At 41.2% G+C, this 18,545-nt stretch overlaps 1 protein-coding gene across 1 annotated transcript in view; it reads left to right on the forward strand.

Annotated features, from left to right (window-relative positions):
* Positions 1-18,545, forward strand: part of LOC129826804 (probable global transcription activator SNF2L2) — a gene marked incomplete at its 5' end in the record, with an annotated part of 74,346 nt that overhangs the window by 40,475 nt on the left and 15,326 nt on the right. Inside the window, 2 exons of the mRNA XM_055887891.1 lie at positions 14,704-14,809; positions 14,951-15,052. Coding sequence (XP_055743866.1) covers positions 14,704-14,809; positions 14,951-15,052 — 208 coding nt within the window. The remainder of the gene's footprint in view (positions 1-14,703; positions 14,810-14,950; positions 15,053-18,545) is intronic.

Here is an 18,545-nt window from a genome sequence, read left to right on the forward strand (position 1 = left end):
TATCGTGCTCTGGGGTTCCTATATCAGTATCGTCCTCTGTCCTCTGGGGTTCCTATATCAGTATAATGCTCTGGGGTTCCTATATCAGTATCGTCCTCTGGGGTTCCTATATCAGTATCGTCCTCTGGGGTTCCTATATCAGTATCGTCCTCTGGGGTTCCTATATCAGTATCGTGCTCTAGGGTTCCTATATCAGTATCGTCCTCTGTCCTCTGGGGTTCCTATATCAGTATCATGCTCTGGGGTTCCTATATCTGTATCGTCCTCTGGGGTTCCTATATCAGTATCGTCCTCTGGGGTTCCTAAATCAGTATCGTCCTCTGTCCTCTGGGGTTCCTATATTAGTATCATGCTCTGTCCTCTGGGGTTCCTATATCAGTATCGTCCTCTGGGGTTCCTATATCAGTATCGTCCTCTGGGGTTCCTATATCAGTATCGTCCTCTGTCCTCTGGGGTTCCTGTATCAGTATCGTCCTCTGGGGTTCCTATATCAGTATCATGCTCTGTCCTCTGGGGTTCCTATATCAGTATCGTCCTCTGGGGCTCCTATATCAGTATCGTCCTCTGGGGTTCCTATATCAGTATCGTCCTCTGGGGTTCCTATATCAGTATCGTCCTCTGGGGTTCCTATATCAGTATCGTGCTCTGTCCTCTGGGGTTCCTATATCAGTATCGTCCTCTGGGGTTCCTATATCAGTATCGTCCTCTGGGGTTCCTATATCAGTATCGTCCTCTGTGGTTCCTATATCTGTTCCGTGCTCTGGGTTTCCTATATCTGTATCGTCCTCTGGGGTTCCTATATCAGTATCGTCCTCTGGGGTTCCTATATCTGTTCCGTGCTCTGTCCTCTGGGGTTCCTATATCTGTATCGTCCTCTGGGGTTCCTATATCAGTATCGTCCTCTGGGGTTCCTATATCAGTATCGTCCTCTGGGGTTCCTATATCAGTATCGTCCTCTGGGGTTCCTATATCTGTTCCGTGCTCTGTCCTCTGGGGTTCCTATATCTGTTCCGTGCTCTGTCTGTAGCTGGAGTGTTTGACAGATGTTTGGAGCTATACATGGAAACATTCCTCCACTACTCCCCAGTCAGCCTAACCCTGACCCGCTGAACACCAGGATGATTTAATGGATGAAGTCATCTTTGAGCAACAAAACATCATGCTATGTGGCTTGAAAAACCTTTTTCCTCTCCTCCCCTCTCCTCCTCTCCTCTCTTCTCCTCTCTTCTCCTCCCCTCCCTTCTCCTCCCCTCCCCTCTCCTCTCTTCTCCTCCCCTCCCTTCTCCTCCCCTCTCCTCTCTTCCCCTCCCCTCCCTTCTCCTCCCCTCCCCTCTCCTCTCTTCTCCTCCCCTCCCCTCTCCTCTCTTCTCCTCTCTTCTCCTCCCCTCCCTTCTCCTCCCCTCCCCTCTCCTCTCTTCCCCTCCCCTCCCCTCCCCTCCCCTCTCCTCTCCTCCCCTCCCCTCTCTTCTCCTCCCATCTCCTCTCCTCTCTTCCTCTCGTCCTTATTCTATTTATGATAACCATTATTATTCCAGGAGCTCTTGGGCTCCCGAGTGGTGCAGCGGTCTAAGGCACTGCATGTTAGTGCTTCAGGAGTCACTACAGACACCCTGGTTCGAATCCAGGCTCCAGCCGTGATTGGGAGTCCCATAGGGGGTCGCACAATTGGCCCAGCGTCGTCCAGGTTTGGCCAGTGTAGGCTGTCATTGTAAATAAGAATTTGTTCTTAACCTTTCTGGCTAGCGACCCACCTCAACAGCATCCGGTGAAATTGCAGAGCGCCAAATTCAAAATACAGAAATAGTCATAATAAACATTCATAAAAAATAAATTAATCCAGCAGCTTTTGTCAGATTTCAAAAAGGCTTTACGCCGAAAGCATACTATGCGATTAATTGAGGACAGCCGCCCCGCTTACAAAACCATACAAACATTTTACAACCAAGTAAAGGAATTACAAAAGTCAGAAATAGCGATAAAATGTATCACTTACCCTTGAATATCTTCATATGGTTGCAGTCACAAGAGTCCCAGCTACACAATAAATGTTTGTTTTGTTTGATAAAGTCCCTCTTTACATCCCAAAAACTCTGTTTTGTTGGCGCGTTTTGTTCAGTAATCCACTGGCACAAAGGCGGTCAAAACATGCAGACGAATACATCCTAATAGTACCTGTAAACTATCTACCTGTTTTCTATTAGACAGGAACTCTACCTGTTTTCTACGAGACAGGAACTATCTACCTGTTCGCTACGAGACAGGAACTATCTACCTGTTTTCTACTAGACAGGAACTCTACCTGTTTTCTACTAGACAGGAACTCTACCTGTTTTCTACTAGACAGGAACTCTACCTGTTTTCTACGAGACAGGAACTATCTACCTGTTTTCTACTAGACAGGAACTCTCTACCTGTTTTCTACTAGACAGGAACTCTCTACCTGTTTTCTACTAGACAGGAACTATCTACCTGTTTTCTACTAGACAGGAACTATCTACCTGTTTTCTATTAGACAGGAACTATCTACCTGTTTTCTACTAGACAGGAACTCTACCTGTTTTCTACTAGACAGGAACTCTACCTGTTTTCTACTAGACAGGAACTATCTACCCGTTTTCTATTAGACAGGAACTATCTACCTGTTTTCTACTAGACAGGAACTATCTACCTGTTTTCTACTAGACAGGAACTATCTACCTGTTTTCAACTAGACAGGAACTATCTACCTGTTTTCTACGAGACAGGAACTATCTACCTGTTTTCTACTAGACAGGAACTCTCTACCTGTTTTCTACTAGACAGGAACTATCTACCTGTTTTCTACTAGACAGGAACTATCTACCTGTTTTCTATTAGACAGGAACTCTCTACCTGTTTTCTACGAGACAGGAACTCTACCTGTTTTCTACTAGACAGGAACTCTACCTGTTTTCTACTAGACAGGAACTATCTACCTGTTTTCTACTAGACAGGAACTATCTACCTGTTTTCTACTAGACAGGAACTCTCTACCTGTTTTCTACTAGACAGGAACTATCTACCCATTTTCTATTAGACAGGAACTATCTACCTGTTTTCTACTAGACAGGAACTCTACCTGTTTTCTACGAGACAGGAACTATCTACCTGTTTTCTACGAGACAGGAACTATCTACCTGTTTTCTACTAGACAGGAACTATCTACCTGTTTTCTATTAGACAGGAACTCTACCTGTTTTCTACTAGACAGGAACTATCTACCTGTTTTCAACTAGACAGGAACTATCTACCTGTTTTCTATTAGACAGGAACTCTACCTGTTTTCTACGAGACAGGAACTATCTACCTGTTTTCAACTAGACAGGAACTATCTACCTGTTTTCTACTAGACAGGAACTCTCTACCTGTTTTCTACTAGGCAGGAACTATCTACCCATTTTCTATTAGACAGGAACTATCTACCTGTTTTCTACTAGACAGGAACTCTACCTGTTTTCTACGAGACAGGAACTATCTACCTGTTTTCTACGAGACAGGAACTATCTACCTGTTTTCTACGAGACAGGAACTATCTACCTGTTTTCTACTAGACAGGAACTATCTACCTGTTTTCTACGAGACAGGAACTATCTACCTGTTTTCTACTAGACAGGAACTATCTACCTGTTTTCTATTAGACAGGAACTCTACCTGTTTTCTACTAGACAGGAACTATCTACCTGTTTTCAACTAGACAGGAACTATCTACCTGTTTTCTATTAGACAGGAACTATCTACCTGTTTTCAACGAGACAGGAACTATCTACCTGTTTTCTACTAGACAGGAACTCTCTACCTGTTTTCTACTAGGCAGGAACTCTCTAGCTGTTTTCTACTAGACAGGAACTCTCTACCTGTTTTCTACGAGACAGGAACTCTCTACCTGTTTTCAACTAGACAGGAACTATCTACCTGTTTTCTACTAGACAGGAACTCTCTACCTGTTTTCTACTAGGCAGGAACTCTCTAGATGTTTTCTACTAGACAGGAACTCTCTACCTGTTTTCTACTAGACAGGAACTCTCTACCTGTTTTCTACTAGGCAGGAACTCTCTAGATGTTTTCTACTAGACAGGAACTATCTACCTGTTTTCAACTAGACAGGAACTATCTACCTGTTTTCTACTAGACAGGAACTATCTACCTGTTTTCTACTAGACAGGAACTCTACCTGTTTTCTATTAGACAGGAACTCTACCTGTTTTCTATTAGACAGGAACTATCTACCTGTTTTCTACTAAACAGGAACTCTACCTGTTTTCAACTAGACAGGAACTATCTACCTGTTTTCTACGAGACAGGAACTATCTACCTGTTTTCTACTAGACAGGAACTCTCTACCTGTTTTCTACTAGACAGGAACTATCTACCTGTTTTCTACTAGACAGGAACTATCTACCTGTTTTCTATTAGACAGGAACTCTCTACCTGTTTTCTACGAGACAGGAACTCTACCTGTTTTCTACTAGACAGGAACTCTACCTGTTTTCTACTAGACAGGAACTCTACCTGTTTTCTACTAGACAGGAACTATCTACCTGTTTTCTACTAGACAGGAACTATCTACCTGTTTTCTACTAGACAGGAACTCTCTACCTGTTTTCTACTAGACAGGAACTATCTACCTGTTTTCTACTAGACAGGAACTATCTACCTGTTTTCTACTAGACAGGAACTATCTACCTGTTTTCTACTAGACAGGAATTCTACCTGTTTTCTACTAGACAGGAACTATCTACCCATTTTCTATTAGACAGGAACTATCTACCTGTTTTCTACTAGACAGGAACTCTACCTGTTTTCTACGAGACAGGAACTATCTACCTGTTTTCTACGAGACAGGAACTATCTACCTGTTTTCTACGAGACAGGAACTATCTACCTGTTTTCTACTAGACAGGAACTATCTACCTGTTTTCTACGAGACAGGAACTATCTACCTGTTTTCTACTAGACAGGAACTATCTACCTGTTTTCTATTAGACAGGAACTCTACCTGTTTTCTACTAGACAGGAACTATCTACCTGTTTTCAACGAGACAGGAACTATCTACCTGTTTTCTACTAGACAGGAACTCTCTACCTGTTTTCTACTAGGCAGGAACTCTCTAGCTGTTTTCTACGAGACAGGAACTATCTACCTGTTTTCAACTAGACAGGAACTATCTACCTGTTTTCTACTAGACAGGAACTCTCTACCTGTTTTCTACTAGGCAGGAACTCTCTAGATGTTTTCTACTAGACAGGAACTCTCTACCTGTTTTCTACTAGACAGGAACTCTCTACCTGTTTTCTACTAGGCAGGAACTCTCTAGATGTTTTCTACTAGACAGGAACTATCTACCTGTTTTCAACTAGACAGGAACTATCTACCTGTTTTCTACTAGACAGGAACTATCTACCTGTTTTCTACTAGACAGGAACTCTACCTGTTTTCTATTAGACAGGAACTCTACCTGTTTTCTATTAGACAGAAACTATCTACCTGTTTTCTATTAGACAGGAACTCTACCTGTTTTCTACTAGACAGGAACTCTACCTGTTTTCTACGAGACAGGAACTATCTACCTGTTTTCTACTAGACAGGAACTATCTACCTGTTTTCTATTAGACAGGAACTCTACCTGTTTTCTACTAGACAGGAACTATCTACCTGTTTTCTACTAGACAGGAACTATCTACCTGTTTTCTACGAGACAGGAACTATCTACCTGTTTTCTACTAGACAGGAACTATCTACCTGTTTTCTATTAGACAGGAACTCTACCTGTTTTCTACTAGACAGGAACTATCTACCTGTTTTCAACTAGACAGGAACTATCTACCTGTTTTCTATTAGACAGGAACTATCTACCTGTTTTCAACGAGACAGGAACTATCTACCTGTTTTCTACTAGACAGGAACTCTCTACCTGTTTTCTACTAGGCAGGAACTCTCTAGCTGTTTTCTACTAGACAGGAACTCTCTACCTGTTTTCTACGAGACAGGAACTCTCTACCTGTTTTCAACTAGACAGGAACTATCTACCTGTTTTCTACTAGACAGGAACTCTCTACCTGTTTTCTACTAGGCAGGAACTCTCTAGATGTTTTCTACTAGACAGGAACTCTCTACCTGTTTTCTACTAGACAGGAACTCTCTACCTGTTTTCTACTAGGCAGGAACTCTCTAGATGTTTTCTACTAGACAGGAACTATCTACCTGTTTTCAACTAGACAGGAACTATCTACCTGTTTTCTACTAGACAGGAACTATCTACCTGTTTTCTACTAGACAGGAACTCTACCTGTTTTCTATTAGACAGGAACTCTACCTGTTTTCTATTAGACAGAAACTATCTACCTGTTTTCTATTAGACAGGAACTCTACCTGTTTTCTACTAGACAGGAACTCTACCTGTTTTCTACGAGACAGGAACTATCTACCTGTTTTCTACTAGACAGGAACTATCTACCTGTTTTCTATTAGACAGGAACTCTACCTGTTTTCTACTAGACAGGAACTATCTACCTGTTTTCTACTAGACAGGAACTATCTACCTGTTTTCTACTAGACAGGAACTATCTACCTGTTTTCAACTAGACAGGAACTATCTACCTGTTTTCTATTAGACAGGAACTCTACCTGTTTTCTACGAGACAGGAACTATCTACCTGTTTTCAACTAGACAGGAACTATCTACCTGTTTTCTACTAGACAGGAACTCTCTACCTGTTTTCTACTAGACAGGAACTATCTACCCATTTTCTATTAGACAGGAACTATCTACCTGTTTTCTACTAGACAGGAACTCTACCTGTTTTCTACGAGACAGGAACTATCTACCTGTTTTCTACGAGACAGGAACTATCTACCTGTTTTCTACTAGACAGGAACTATCTACCTGTTTTCTATTAGACAGGAACTCTACCTGTTTTCTACTAGACAGGAACTATCTACCTGTTTTCAACTAGACAGGAACTATCTACCTGTTTTCTATTAGACAGGAACTCTACCTGTTTTCTACGAGACAGGAACTATCTACCTGTTTTCAACTAGACAGGAACTATCTACCTGTTTTCTACTAGACAGGAACTCTCTACCTGTTTTCTACTAGGCAGGAACTCTCTAGCTGTTTTCTACTAGACAGGAACTCTCTACCTGTTTTCTACGAGACAGGAACTCTCTACCTGTTTTCAACTAGACAGGAACTATCTACCTGTTTTCTACTAGACAGGAACTCTCTACCTGTTTTCTACTAGGCAGGAACTCTCTAGATGTTTTCTACTAGACAGGAACTATCTACCTGTTTTCAACTAGACAGGAACTATCTACCTGTTTTCTACTAGACAGGAACTATCTACCTGTTTTCTACTAGACAGGAACTATCTACCTGTTTTCTACTAGACAGGAACTCTACCTGTTTTCTATTAGACAGGAACTCTACCTGTTTTCTACTAGACAGGAACTCTACCTGTTTTCTACTAGACAGGAACTATCTACCTGTTTTCAACTAGACAGGAACTATCTACCTGTTTTCTATTAGACAGGAACTATCTACCTGTTTTCAACGAGACAGGAACTATCTACCTGTTTTCTACTAGACAGGAACTCTCTACCTGTTTTCTACTAGGCAGGAACTCTCTACCTGTTTTCTACTAGACAGGAACTCTCTACCTGTTTTCTACGAGACAGGAACTCTCTACCTGTTTTCAACTAGACAGGAACTATCTACCTGTTTTCTACTAGACAGGAACTCTCTACCTGTTTTCTACTAGGCAGGAACTCTCTAGATGTTTTCTACTAGACAGGAACTCTCTACCTGTTTTCTACTAGACAGGAACTCTCTACCTGTTTTCTACTAGGCAGGAACTCTCTACCTGTTTTCTACTAGGCAGGAACTCTCTAGATGTTTTCTACTAGACAGGAACTATCTACCTGTTTTCAACTAGACAGGAACTATCTACCTGTTTTCTACTAGACAGGAACTATCTACCTGTTTTCTACTAGACAGGAACTCTACCTGTTTTCTATTAGACAGGAACTCTACCTGTTTTCTATTAGACAGAAACTATCTACCTGTTTTCTATTAGACAGGAACTCTACCTGTTTTCTACTAGACAGGAACTCTACCTGTTTTCTACGAGACAGGAACTATCTACCTGTTTTCTACTAGACAGGAACTATCTACCTGTTTTCTATTAGACAGGAACTCTACCTGTTTTCTACTAGACAGGAACTATCTACCTGTTTTCTACTAGACAGGAACTATCTACCTGTTTTCTACTAGACAGGAACTATCTACCTGTTTTCTACGAGACAGGAACTATCTACCTGTTTTCTACTAGACAGGAACTATCTACCTGTTTTCTATTAGACAGGAACTCTACCTGTTTTCTACTAGACAGGAACTATCTACCTGTTTTCAACTAGACAGGAACTATCTACCTGTTTTCTATTAGACAGGAACTATCTACCTGTTTTCAACGAGACAGGAACTATCTACCTGTTTTCTACTAGACAGGAACTCTCTACCTGTTTTCTACTAGGCAGGAACTCTCTACCTGTTTTCTACGAGACAGGAACTCTCTACCTGTTTTCAACTAGACAGGAACTATCTACCTGTTTTCTACTAGACAGGAACTCTCTACCTGTTTTCTACTAGGCAGGAACTCTCTAGATGTTTTCTACTAGACAGGAACTCTCTACCTGTTTTCTACTAGACAGGAACTCTCTACCTGTTTTCTACTAGGCAGGAACTCTCTAGATGTTTTCTACTAGACAGGAACTATCTACCTGTTTTCAACTAGACAGGAACTATCTACCTGTTTTCTACTAGACAGGAACTATCTACCTGTTTTCTACTAGACAGGAACTCTACCTGTTTTCTATTAGACAGGAACTCTACCTGTTTTCTATTAGACAGGAACTCTACCTGTTTTCTATTAGACAGAAACTATCTACCTGTTTTCTATTAGACAGGAACTCTACCTGTTTTCTACTAGACAGGAACTCTACCTGTTTTCTACGAGACAGGAACTATCTACCTGTTTTCTACTAGACAGGAACTATCTACCTGTTTTCTATTAGACAGGAACTCTACCTGTTTTCTACTAGACAGGAACTATCTACCTGTTTTCTACTAGACAGGAACTATCTACCTGTTTTCTACTAGACAGGAACTATCTACCTGTTTTCAACTAGACAGGAACTATCTACCTGTTTTCTATTAGACAGGAACTCTACCTGTTTTCTACGAGACAGGAACTATCTACCTGTTTTCAACTAGACAGGAACTATCTACCTGTTTTCTACTAGACAGGAACTCTCTACCTGTTTTCTACTAGACAGGAACTATCTACCCATTTTCTATTAGACAGGAACTATCTACCTGTTTTCTACTAGACAGGAACTATCTACCTGTTTTCTATTAGACAGGAACTCTACCTGTTTTCTACGAGACAGGAACTATCTACCTGTTTTCTACGAGACAGGAACTATCTACCTGTTTTCTACTAGACAGGAACTATCTACCTGTTTTCTATTAGACAGGAACTCTACCTGTTTTCTACTAGACAGGAACTATCTACCTGTTTTCAACTAGACAGGAACTATCTACCTGTTTTCTATTAGACAGGAACTCTACCTGTTTTCTACGAGACAGGAACTATCTACCTGTTTTCAACTAGACAGGAACTATCTACCTGTTTTCTACTAGACAGGAACTCTCTACCTGTTTTCTACTAGGCAGGAACTCTCTAGCTGTTTTCTACTAGACAGGAACTCTCTACCTGTTTTCTACGAGACAGGAACTCTCTACCTGTTTTCAACTAGACAGGAACTATCTACCTGTTTTCTACTAGACAGGAACTCTCTACCTGTTTTCTACTAGGCAGGAACTCTCTAGATGTTTTCTACTAGACAGGAACTATCTACCTGTTTTCAACTAGACAGGAACTATCTACCTGTTTTCTACTAGACAGGAACTATCTACCTGTTTTCTACTAGACAGGAACTCTACCTGTTTTCTATTAGACAGGAACTATCTACCTGTTTTCTACTAGACAGGAACTCTACCTGTTTTCAACTAGACAGGAACTATCTACCTGTTTTCTACGAGACAGGAACTATCTACCTGTTTTCTACTAGACAGGAACTCTCTACCTGTTTTCTACTAGACAGGAACTATCTACCTGTTTTCTACTAGACAGGAACTATCTACCTGTTTTCTATTAGACAGGAACTCTCTACCTGTTTTCTACGAGACAGGAACTCTACCTGTTTTCTACTAGACAGGAACTCTACCTGTTTTCTACTAGACAGGAACTCTACCTGTTTTCTACTAGACAGGAACTATCTACCTGTTTTCTACTAGACAGGAACTATCTACCTGTTTTCTACTAGACAGGAACTCTCTACCTGTTTTCTACTAGACAGGAACTATCTACCTGTTTTCTACTAGACAGGAACTATCTACCTGTTTTCTACTAGACAGGAACTATCTACCTGTTTTCTACTAGACAGGAACTCTACCTGTTTTCTACTAGACAGGAACTATCTACCCATTTTCTATTAGACAGGAACTATCTACCTGTTTTCTACTAGACAGGAACTCTACCTGTTTTCTACGAGACAGGAACTATCTACCTGTTTTCTACGAGACAGGAACTATCTACCTGTTTTCTACGAGACAGGAACTATCTACCTGTTTTCTACTAGACAGGAACTATCTACCTGTTTTCTACGAGACAGGAACTATCTACCTGTTTTCTACTAGACAGGAACTATCTACCTGTTTTCTATTAGACAGGAACTCTACCTGTTTTCTACTAGACAGGAACTATCTACCTGTTTTCAACTAGACAGGAACTATCTACCTGTTTTCTATTAGACAGGAACTATCTACCTGTTTTCAACGAGACAGGAACTATCTACCTGTTTTCTACTAGACAGGAACTCTCTACCTGTTTTCTACTAGGCAGGAACTCTCTAGCTGTTTTCTACTAGACAGGAACTCTCTACCTGTTTTCTACGAGACAGGAACTCTCTACCTGTTTTCAACTAGACAGGAACTATCTACCTGTTTTCTACTAGACAGGAACTCTCTACCTGTTTTCTACTAGGCAGGAACTCTCTAGATGTTTTCTACTAGACAGGAACTCTCTACCTGTTTTCTACTAGACAGGAACTCTCTACCTGTTTTCTACTAGGCAGGAACTCTCTAGATGTTTTCTACTAGACAGGAACTATCTACCTGTTTTCAACTAGACAGGAACTATCTACCTGTTTTCTACTAGACAGGAACTATCTACCTGTTTTCTACTAGACAGGAACTCTACCTGTTTTCTATTAGACAGGAACTCTACCTGTTTTCTATTAGACAGAAACTATCTACCTGTTTTCTATTAGACAGGAACTCTACCTGTTTTCTACTAGACAGGAACTCTACCTGTTTTCTACGAGACAGGAACTATCTACCTGTTTTCTACTAGACAGGAACTATCTACCTGTTTTCTATTAGACAGGAACTCTACCTGTTTTCTATTAGACAGGAACTCTACCTGTTTTCTACTAGACAGGAACTATCTACCTGTTTTCTACTAGACAGGAACTATCTACCTGTTTTCTACTAGACAGGAACTATCTACCTGTTTTCTACGAGACAGGAACTATCTACCTGTTTTCTACTAGACAGGAACTATCTACCTGTTTTCTATTAGACAGGAACTCTACCTGTTTTCTACTAGACAGGAACTATCTACCTGTTTTCAACTAGACAGGAACTATCTACCTGTTTTCTATTAGACAGGAACTATCTACCTGTTTTCAACGAGACAGGAACTATCTACCTGTTTTCTACTAGACAGGAACTCTCTACCTGTTTTCTACTAGGCAGGAACTCTCTAGCTGTTTTCTACTAGACAGGAACTCTCTACCTGTTTTCTACGAGACAGGAACTCTCTACCTGTTTTCAACTAGACAGGAACTATCTACCTGTTTTCTACTAGACAGGAACTCTCTACCTGTTTTCTACTAGGCAGGAACTCTCTAGATGTTTTCTACTAGACAGGAACTCTCTACCTGTTTTCTACTAGACAGGAACTCTCTACCTGTTTTCTACTAGGCAGGAACTCTCTAGATGTTTTCTACTAGACAGGAACTATCTACCTGTTTTCAACTAGACAGGAACTATCTACCTGTTTTCTACTAGACAGGAACTATCTACCTGTTTTCTACTAGACAGGAACTCTACCTGTTTTCTATTAGACAGGAACTCTACCTGTTTTCTATTAGACAGGAACTATCTACCTGTTTTCAACTAGACAGGAACTCTACCTGTTTTCTACTAGACAGGAACTCTACCTGTTTTCTACGAGACAGGAACTATCTACCTGTTTTCTACTAGACAGGAACTATCTACCTGTTTTCTATTAGACAGGAACTCTACCTGTTTTCTACTAGACAGGAACTATCTACCTGTTTTCTACTAGACAGGAACTATCTACCTGTTTTCTACTAGACAGGAACTATCTACCTGTTTTCAACTAGACAGGAACTATCTACCTGTTTTCTATTAGACAGGAACTATCTACCTGTTTTCTATTAGACAGGAACTATCTACCTGTTTTCTACGAGACAGGAACTATCTACCTGTTTTCTACGAGACAGGAACTATCTACCTGTTTTCTACGAGACAGGAACTATCTACCTGTTTTCAACTAGACAGGAACTATCTACCTGTTTTCTACTAGACAGGAACTCTACCTGTTTTCTACTAGACAGGAACTCTCTAGTTGTTTTCTACTAGACAGGAACTCTCTACCTGTTTTCTACTAGACAGGAACTATCTACCTGTTTTCTACTAGACAGGAACTATCTACCTTTTTTCTACTAGACAGGAACTATCTACCTGTTTTCTACTAGACAGGAACTATCTACCTTTTTTCTACTAGACAGGAACTATCTACCTGTTTTCTAAGCCTCAATGTCAGGAGTTATTATGGGACTAAGCCTCAATGTCAGGAGTTATTATGGGACTAAGCCTCAATGTCAGGAGTTATTATGGGACGTCACTAAGCCTCAATGTCAGGAGTTATTATGGGACATCACTAAGCCTCAATGTCAGGAGTTATTATGGGACGTCACTAAGCCTCAATGTCAGGAGTTATTATGGGACATCACTAAGCCTCAATGTCAGGAGTTATTATGGGACGTCACTAAGCCTCAATGTCAGGAGTTATTATGGGACATCACTAAGCCTCAATGTCAGGAGTTATTATGGGACGTCACTAAGCCTCAATGTCAGGAGTTATTATGGGACGTCACTAAGCCTCAATGTCAGGAGTTATTATGGGACGCCACTAAGCCTCAATGTCAGGAGTTATTATGGGACATCACTAAGCCTCAATGTCAGGAGTTATTATGGGACTAAGCCTCAATGTCAGGAGTTATTATGGGACATCACTAAGCCTCAATGTCAGGAGTTATTATGGGACATCACTAAGCCTCAATGTCAGGAGTTATTATGGGACGTCACTAAGCCTCAATGTCAGGAGTTATTATGGGACATCACTAAGCCTCGATGTCAGGAGTTATTATGGGACGTCACTAAGCCTCAATGTCAGGAGTTATTATGGGACATCACTAAGCATCAATGTCAGGAGTTATTATGGGACATCACTAAGCCTCAATGTCAGGAGTTATTATGGGACGTCACTAAGCCTCAATGTCAGGAGTTATTATGGGACGTCACTAAGCATCAATGTCAGGAGTTATTATGGGACATCACTAAGCCTCAATGTCAGGAGTTATTATGGGACATCACTAAGCCTCAATGTCAGGAGTTATTATGGGACGTCACTAAGCCTCAATGTCAGGAGTTATTATGGGACTAAGCCTCGATGTCAGGAGTTATTATGGGACATCACTAATCACACATGAAACATGTCAAACAATGTTTTTAATCAATCCTCGGGTTGTTTTTAGTCATAATAATCAATAACATTTCGACCGGACAAAAGCTACGTCAATATAAAAGGAAAACAAGAAAGGCGTGCTCTCGTCCGCGAGCATCAGAATACAAGCCTGAAACAATTTCTAAAGACTGTTGCCATCTAGTGGAAGCCATAGGAAGCGCAATTTGAGTCCTAAGTCAATGGAATCTAGGCAGTCTATGGAAAACTACAAATACTCTATAGGCATTCAATTGAAATAACCACATCAAAAAATCCCACTTCCTGGATACATTCTTCTAAGGTTTTCACCTGTCATATCAGTTCTGTTATACTCACAGACATTATGTTAACAGTTTTAGAAACTTTAGAGTGTTGTCTATCTAAATCTACCAATTATATGTATATCCTAGCTTCTGGGCCTGAGTAGCAGGCAGTTTACTTTGGGCACGCTTTTCATACGGAAGTGAAAATAGTGCCCCCTACCCTAATGAAGTTAAACTGAGTGTGCAAATCTGTCATCAAGGCAAAGGGTGGCTACTTTGAAGAATCAAAAATGTGTTGAACACTTTTTTGGTTACTACATAATTCCATATGTGTTATTTCATAGTTTGGATGTCTTCACTATTATTCTACAATGTAGAACATTTGACTGGTACTGTATATGTGTATAAAAACCCAGCAGCGTTGTAGTTCTTGACACAAAGCAGTGCACCTACTACCATACCTGGTATTTGTGTTGTTTGTCAACAGGTCTAACAGACAGCTGTCAGAGGTGTTTGTCCAGCTGCCGTCCAGGAAAGAGCTGCCAGAGTACTACGAGCTGATCAGGAAACCTGTTGACTTCAAGAAAATCAAGGTACCTAAACAACAGATAATACATATTAAACACAGACAGAGGAACCTACCAAAGTGTGACAGACTGATTGCGTGTTTGTTTGTTTGTTTGTTTGTGTGTTTGTTTGTTTGTTTGTTTGTTTGTTTGTTTGTTTGTTTCCAGGAGCGTGTGCGGAGCCACAAGTTCAGGAGTGTGTCTGACCTGGAGAAGGATGTGATGCTGCTCTGTCACAACGCTCAGACCTTTAACCTGGAGGGGTCACAGGTCAGTCACCTCTAACCCCTAACCCTGAACTATATTCCTCACCCTGTCTATGTGTTGTATATCTCTATGATGTTGCGCCTGTCTATGTGCTGTAGCTCTATAACATGGTGTGGTTTGTCTATGTGTTGTATATCTATGATAGGTATGTTTATGTGTTGTATTTCTATGGTGGGTATTTCCATGTTTTGTATATCTATGATATGTCTGTCTATGTGTTGTAGATCTATGATGTGCTGCCATTCTAGGTGTTGTAGATACAGTATATGATGTTATGTCTGTCACTGGTTGCGTTCACACAGGCAGACAAATTATGATCTTATTTTCTACAATTGGTCTTTTGACCAATCACATCAGATCTTTTCAAATCTTTGTCAGAGCTGATCTGGATGGTCAAAAGACCCATTATTGAAAATAATATCAGAATTGGGCTGCATGTCTGAACGCAGCCTATGTGTTGTAGATCTATGATGTTGGTATGTTCTATGTGTTGTAGATCTATGATGTTGGTATGTTCTATGTGTTGTAGGTCTACAATGTTACCTCTGTCTATGTGTTGTAAATCTATGATGTTATCCCTGTCTATGTGTTGTAGAGCTATGCTGGTCTGTATGTCTATGTGCTGTGTATCTATAATGTCTGTCTATGTGTTGTAGATCTATGATGTTATCCCTGTCTATGTGTTGTAGAGCTATGCTGGTCTGTATATCTATGTGCTGTGTATCTATAATGTCTGTCTGTCTGTTGTAAATCTATCATGTTTTGTCTGTGTTGTGTATCTATGACATGGTGTCTATGTATTGTAGATCTATGACATTGTGCCTGTCTATGTGATTTAGATGAAATCAAATCAAACTTTATTTGTCACATGTGCCGAATACAACAAGTGTAGACCTTAGTGTGAAATGCAGTCTTATGGCTTGGGGGTAGAAGCTGTTAAGGAGCCTTTTGGTCCTAGACATGGTGCTCTGGCACCGCTTGCCGTGCAGTAGCAGAGAAAACAGTCAATGACTTGGGTGATTGGAGTCTCTGACAATTTATGGGCCTTCCTCTGACACCGCCTACTATATAGGTCCTGGATGGCGGGAAGCTTGGCCACAGTGATGTACTGGGACGTACGCACTACCCTCTGTAGCGCCTTACGGTCGGATGCCGAGCAGTTGCCATACCAGGCGGTGATGCAACCGGTTAGGATGCTCTCAATTGTGCAGCTGTAGAACTTTTTGAGAATCTGGGGACCCATGCCAAATCTTTTCAGTCTCTTGAGGGGGAATAGGTTTTGTCGTCACGGCTGTCTTGGTGTGTTTGGACCATGATAGTTTGTTGGTGATGTGGACACCAAGGAACTTGAAACTCTCAACCTGCTCTGCAGCCCCGTCGATGTGAATGGGGGCGTGTTCGGCCTGCCTTCTTCTGTAGTCCACGATCAGCTCCTTAGTCTTGGTCACGTTGAGGGAGAGGTTGTTGTCCTGGTACCACACTGCCAGTTCTCTGACTTCCCTATAGGCTGTCTCATCGTTGTCAGTGATCAGGCCTACCACTGTTGTGTCGTCAGCAAACTTAATAATGGTGTTGGAGTCATGCCTGGCCGTGCAGTCGTGAGTTGAACAGGGAGTACAGGAGGGGAATAAATACACACCTTTGCGGTGCCCCAGTGTTGAGGATCAGTGTGGTAGACGTGTTGTTACCTACCCTTACCACCTGGGGGGCGGCCCGTCAGGAAGTCCAGGATCCAGTTGCAGAGGGAGGCGTTTAGTCCCAGGGTCCTTAGCTTAGTGATTAGCTTCGTGGCCACTATGGTGTTGAACCCTGAGCTGTAGTCAATGAACAGCATTCTCACATACAGTTGAAGTCGGAAGTTTACGTACACTTAGGTTGGAGTCATTAACTATTTTTTCAACCACTCCACAAATTTCTTGTTAACAAACTATAGTTTTGGCAAGTCAGTTAGGACACCTACTTTGTGCATGACACAACACATTTTTCCCACATTTGTTTACAGACAGATTATTTCACTTATAATTCACTGTATCACAATTCCAGTGGGTCAGAAGTTTACATACACTAAGTTGACTGTGCCTTTAAACAGCTTGGAAAATTCCAGAAAATTATGTCATGGCTTTAGAAGCTTCTGATAGGCTAATTGACATCATTTGAATCAATTGGAGGTGTACCTGTGGATGTATTTCAAGGCCTACCTTCAAACTCAGTGCCTCTTTACATAACATCATGGAAAAATCAAAAGAAATCAGCCAAGACCTCAGAAAAAAAAATTGTAGACCTCCACAAGTCTGGTTCATCCTTGGGAGTAATTTCCAAACTCCTGAAGGTACCACGTTCATCTGTACAAACAATAGTACACAAGTATAAACACCATGGGACCACGCAACCGTCATACCACTCAGGAAGGAGACGTGTTCTGTCTCCTAGAGATGAACGTACTTTGGTGCGAAAAGTGCAAATCAATCCCAGAACAACAGCAAAGGACCTTGTGAAGATGCTGGAGGAAACAGGTACAGAAGTATCTATATCCACAGTAAAACAAGTCCTATATCGACATAACCTGAAAGGCCGCTCAGCAAGGAAGAAGCCACTGCTCCAAAACCGCCATAAAAAAGCCAGACTACGGTTTGTAACTGCACATGGGGTCTAAGATCGTACTTTTTGGAGAAATGTCCTCTGGTCTGATGAAACAAAAATAGATCTGTCTGGCCATAATGACCATCGTTATGTTTGGAGGAAAAAGGGGGAGGCTTGCAAGCCGAAGAACACCATCCCAAACGTAAAACACGAGGGTGGCAGCATTATGTTGTGGGGGTGCTTTGCTGCAGGAGGGATGGTGCACTTCACAAAATAAATGGCATCATGAGGAAGGAAAATGATGTAGATATATTGAAGCAACATCTCAAGACATCAGTCAGAAAGTTTTTTAGCTTGGTCGCAAATGGGTCTTCCAAATGTAACAATGGCCCCAAGCATACTTCCAAAGTTGTGTCAAATTGCCTTAAGGACAACAAAGTCAAGGTATTGGAGTGGCCGTCACAAAGCCCTGACCTCAGTCCCATAGAACATTTGTGGGCAGAACTGAAAAAGCGTGTGCGAGCAAGGAGGCCTACAAACCTGACTCAGTTACACCAGCTCTGTCAGGAGGAATGGGACAAAATTCACCCAACTTATTGTGGGAAGCTTGTGGAAGTCTACCTGAAACATTTGACCCAAGTTAAACAATTTAAAGGCAATGCTACCAAATACTAATTGAGTGTATGTAAACTTCTGACCCACTGGGAATGTGATGAAAGAAATAAAAGCTGAAATAAATCATTCTCTCTACTATTATTCTGACATTTCACATTCTTACAATAAAGTGGTGATCCTAAGTGACCTAAGACAGGGAATTTTTACTCATCAGGATTAAATGTCAGGAATTGTGAAAAACTGAGTGTATGTAAAGCTAAGGTGTATGTAAACTTCTGACTTCAACTATAGGTGTTCCTTT

The sequence above is a fragment of the Salvelinus fontinalis genome, chromosome 28 (genome assembly GCF_029448725.1).
Source record: "Salvelinus fontinalis isolate EN_2023a chromosome 28, ASM2944872v1, whole genome shotgun sequence".
Lineage (NCBI taxonomy): Eukaryota > Metazoa > Chordata > Actinopteri > Salmoniformes > Salmonidae > Salvelinus > Salvelinus fontinalis.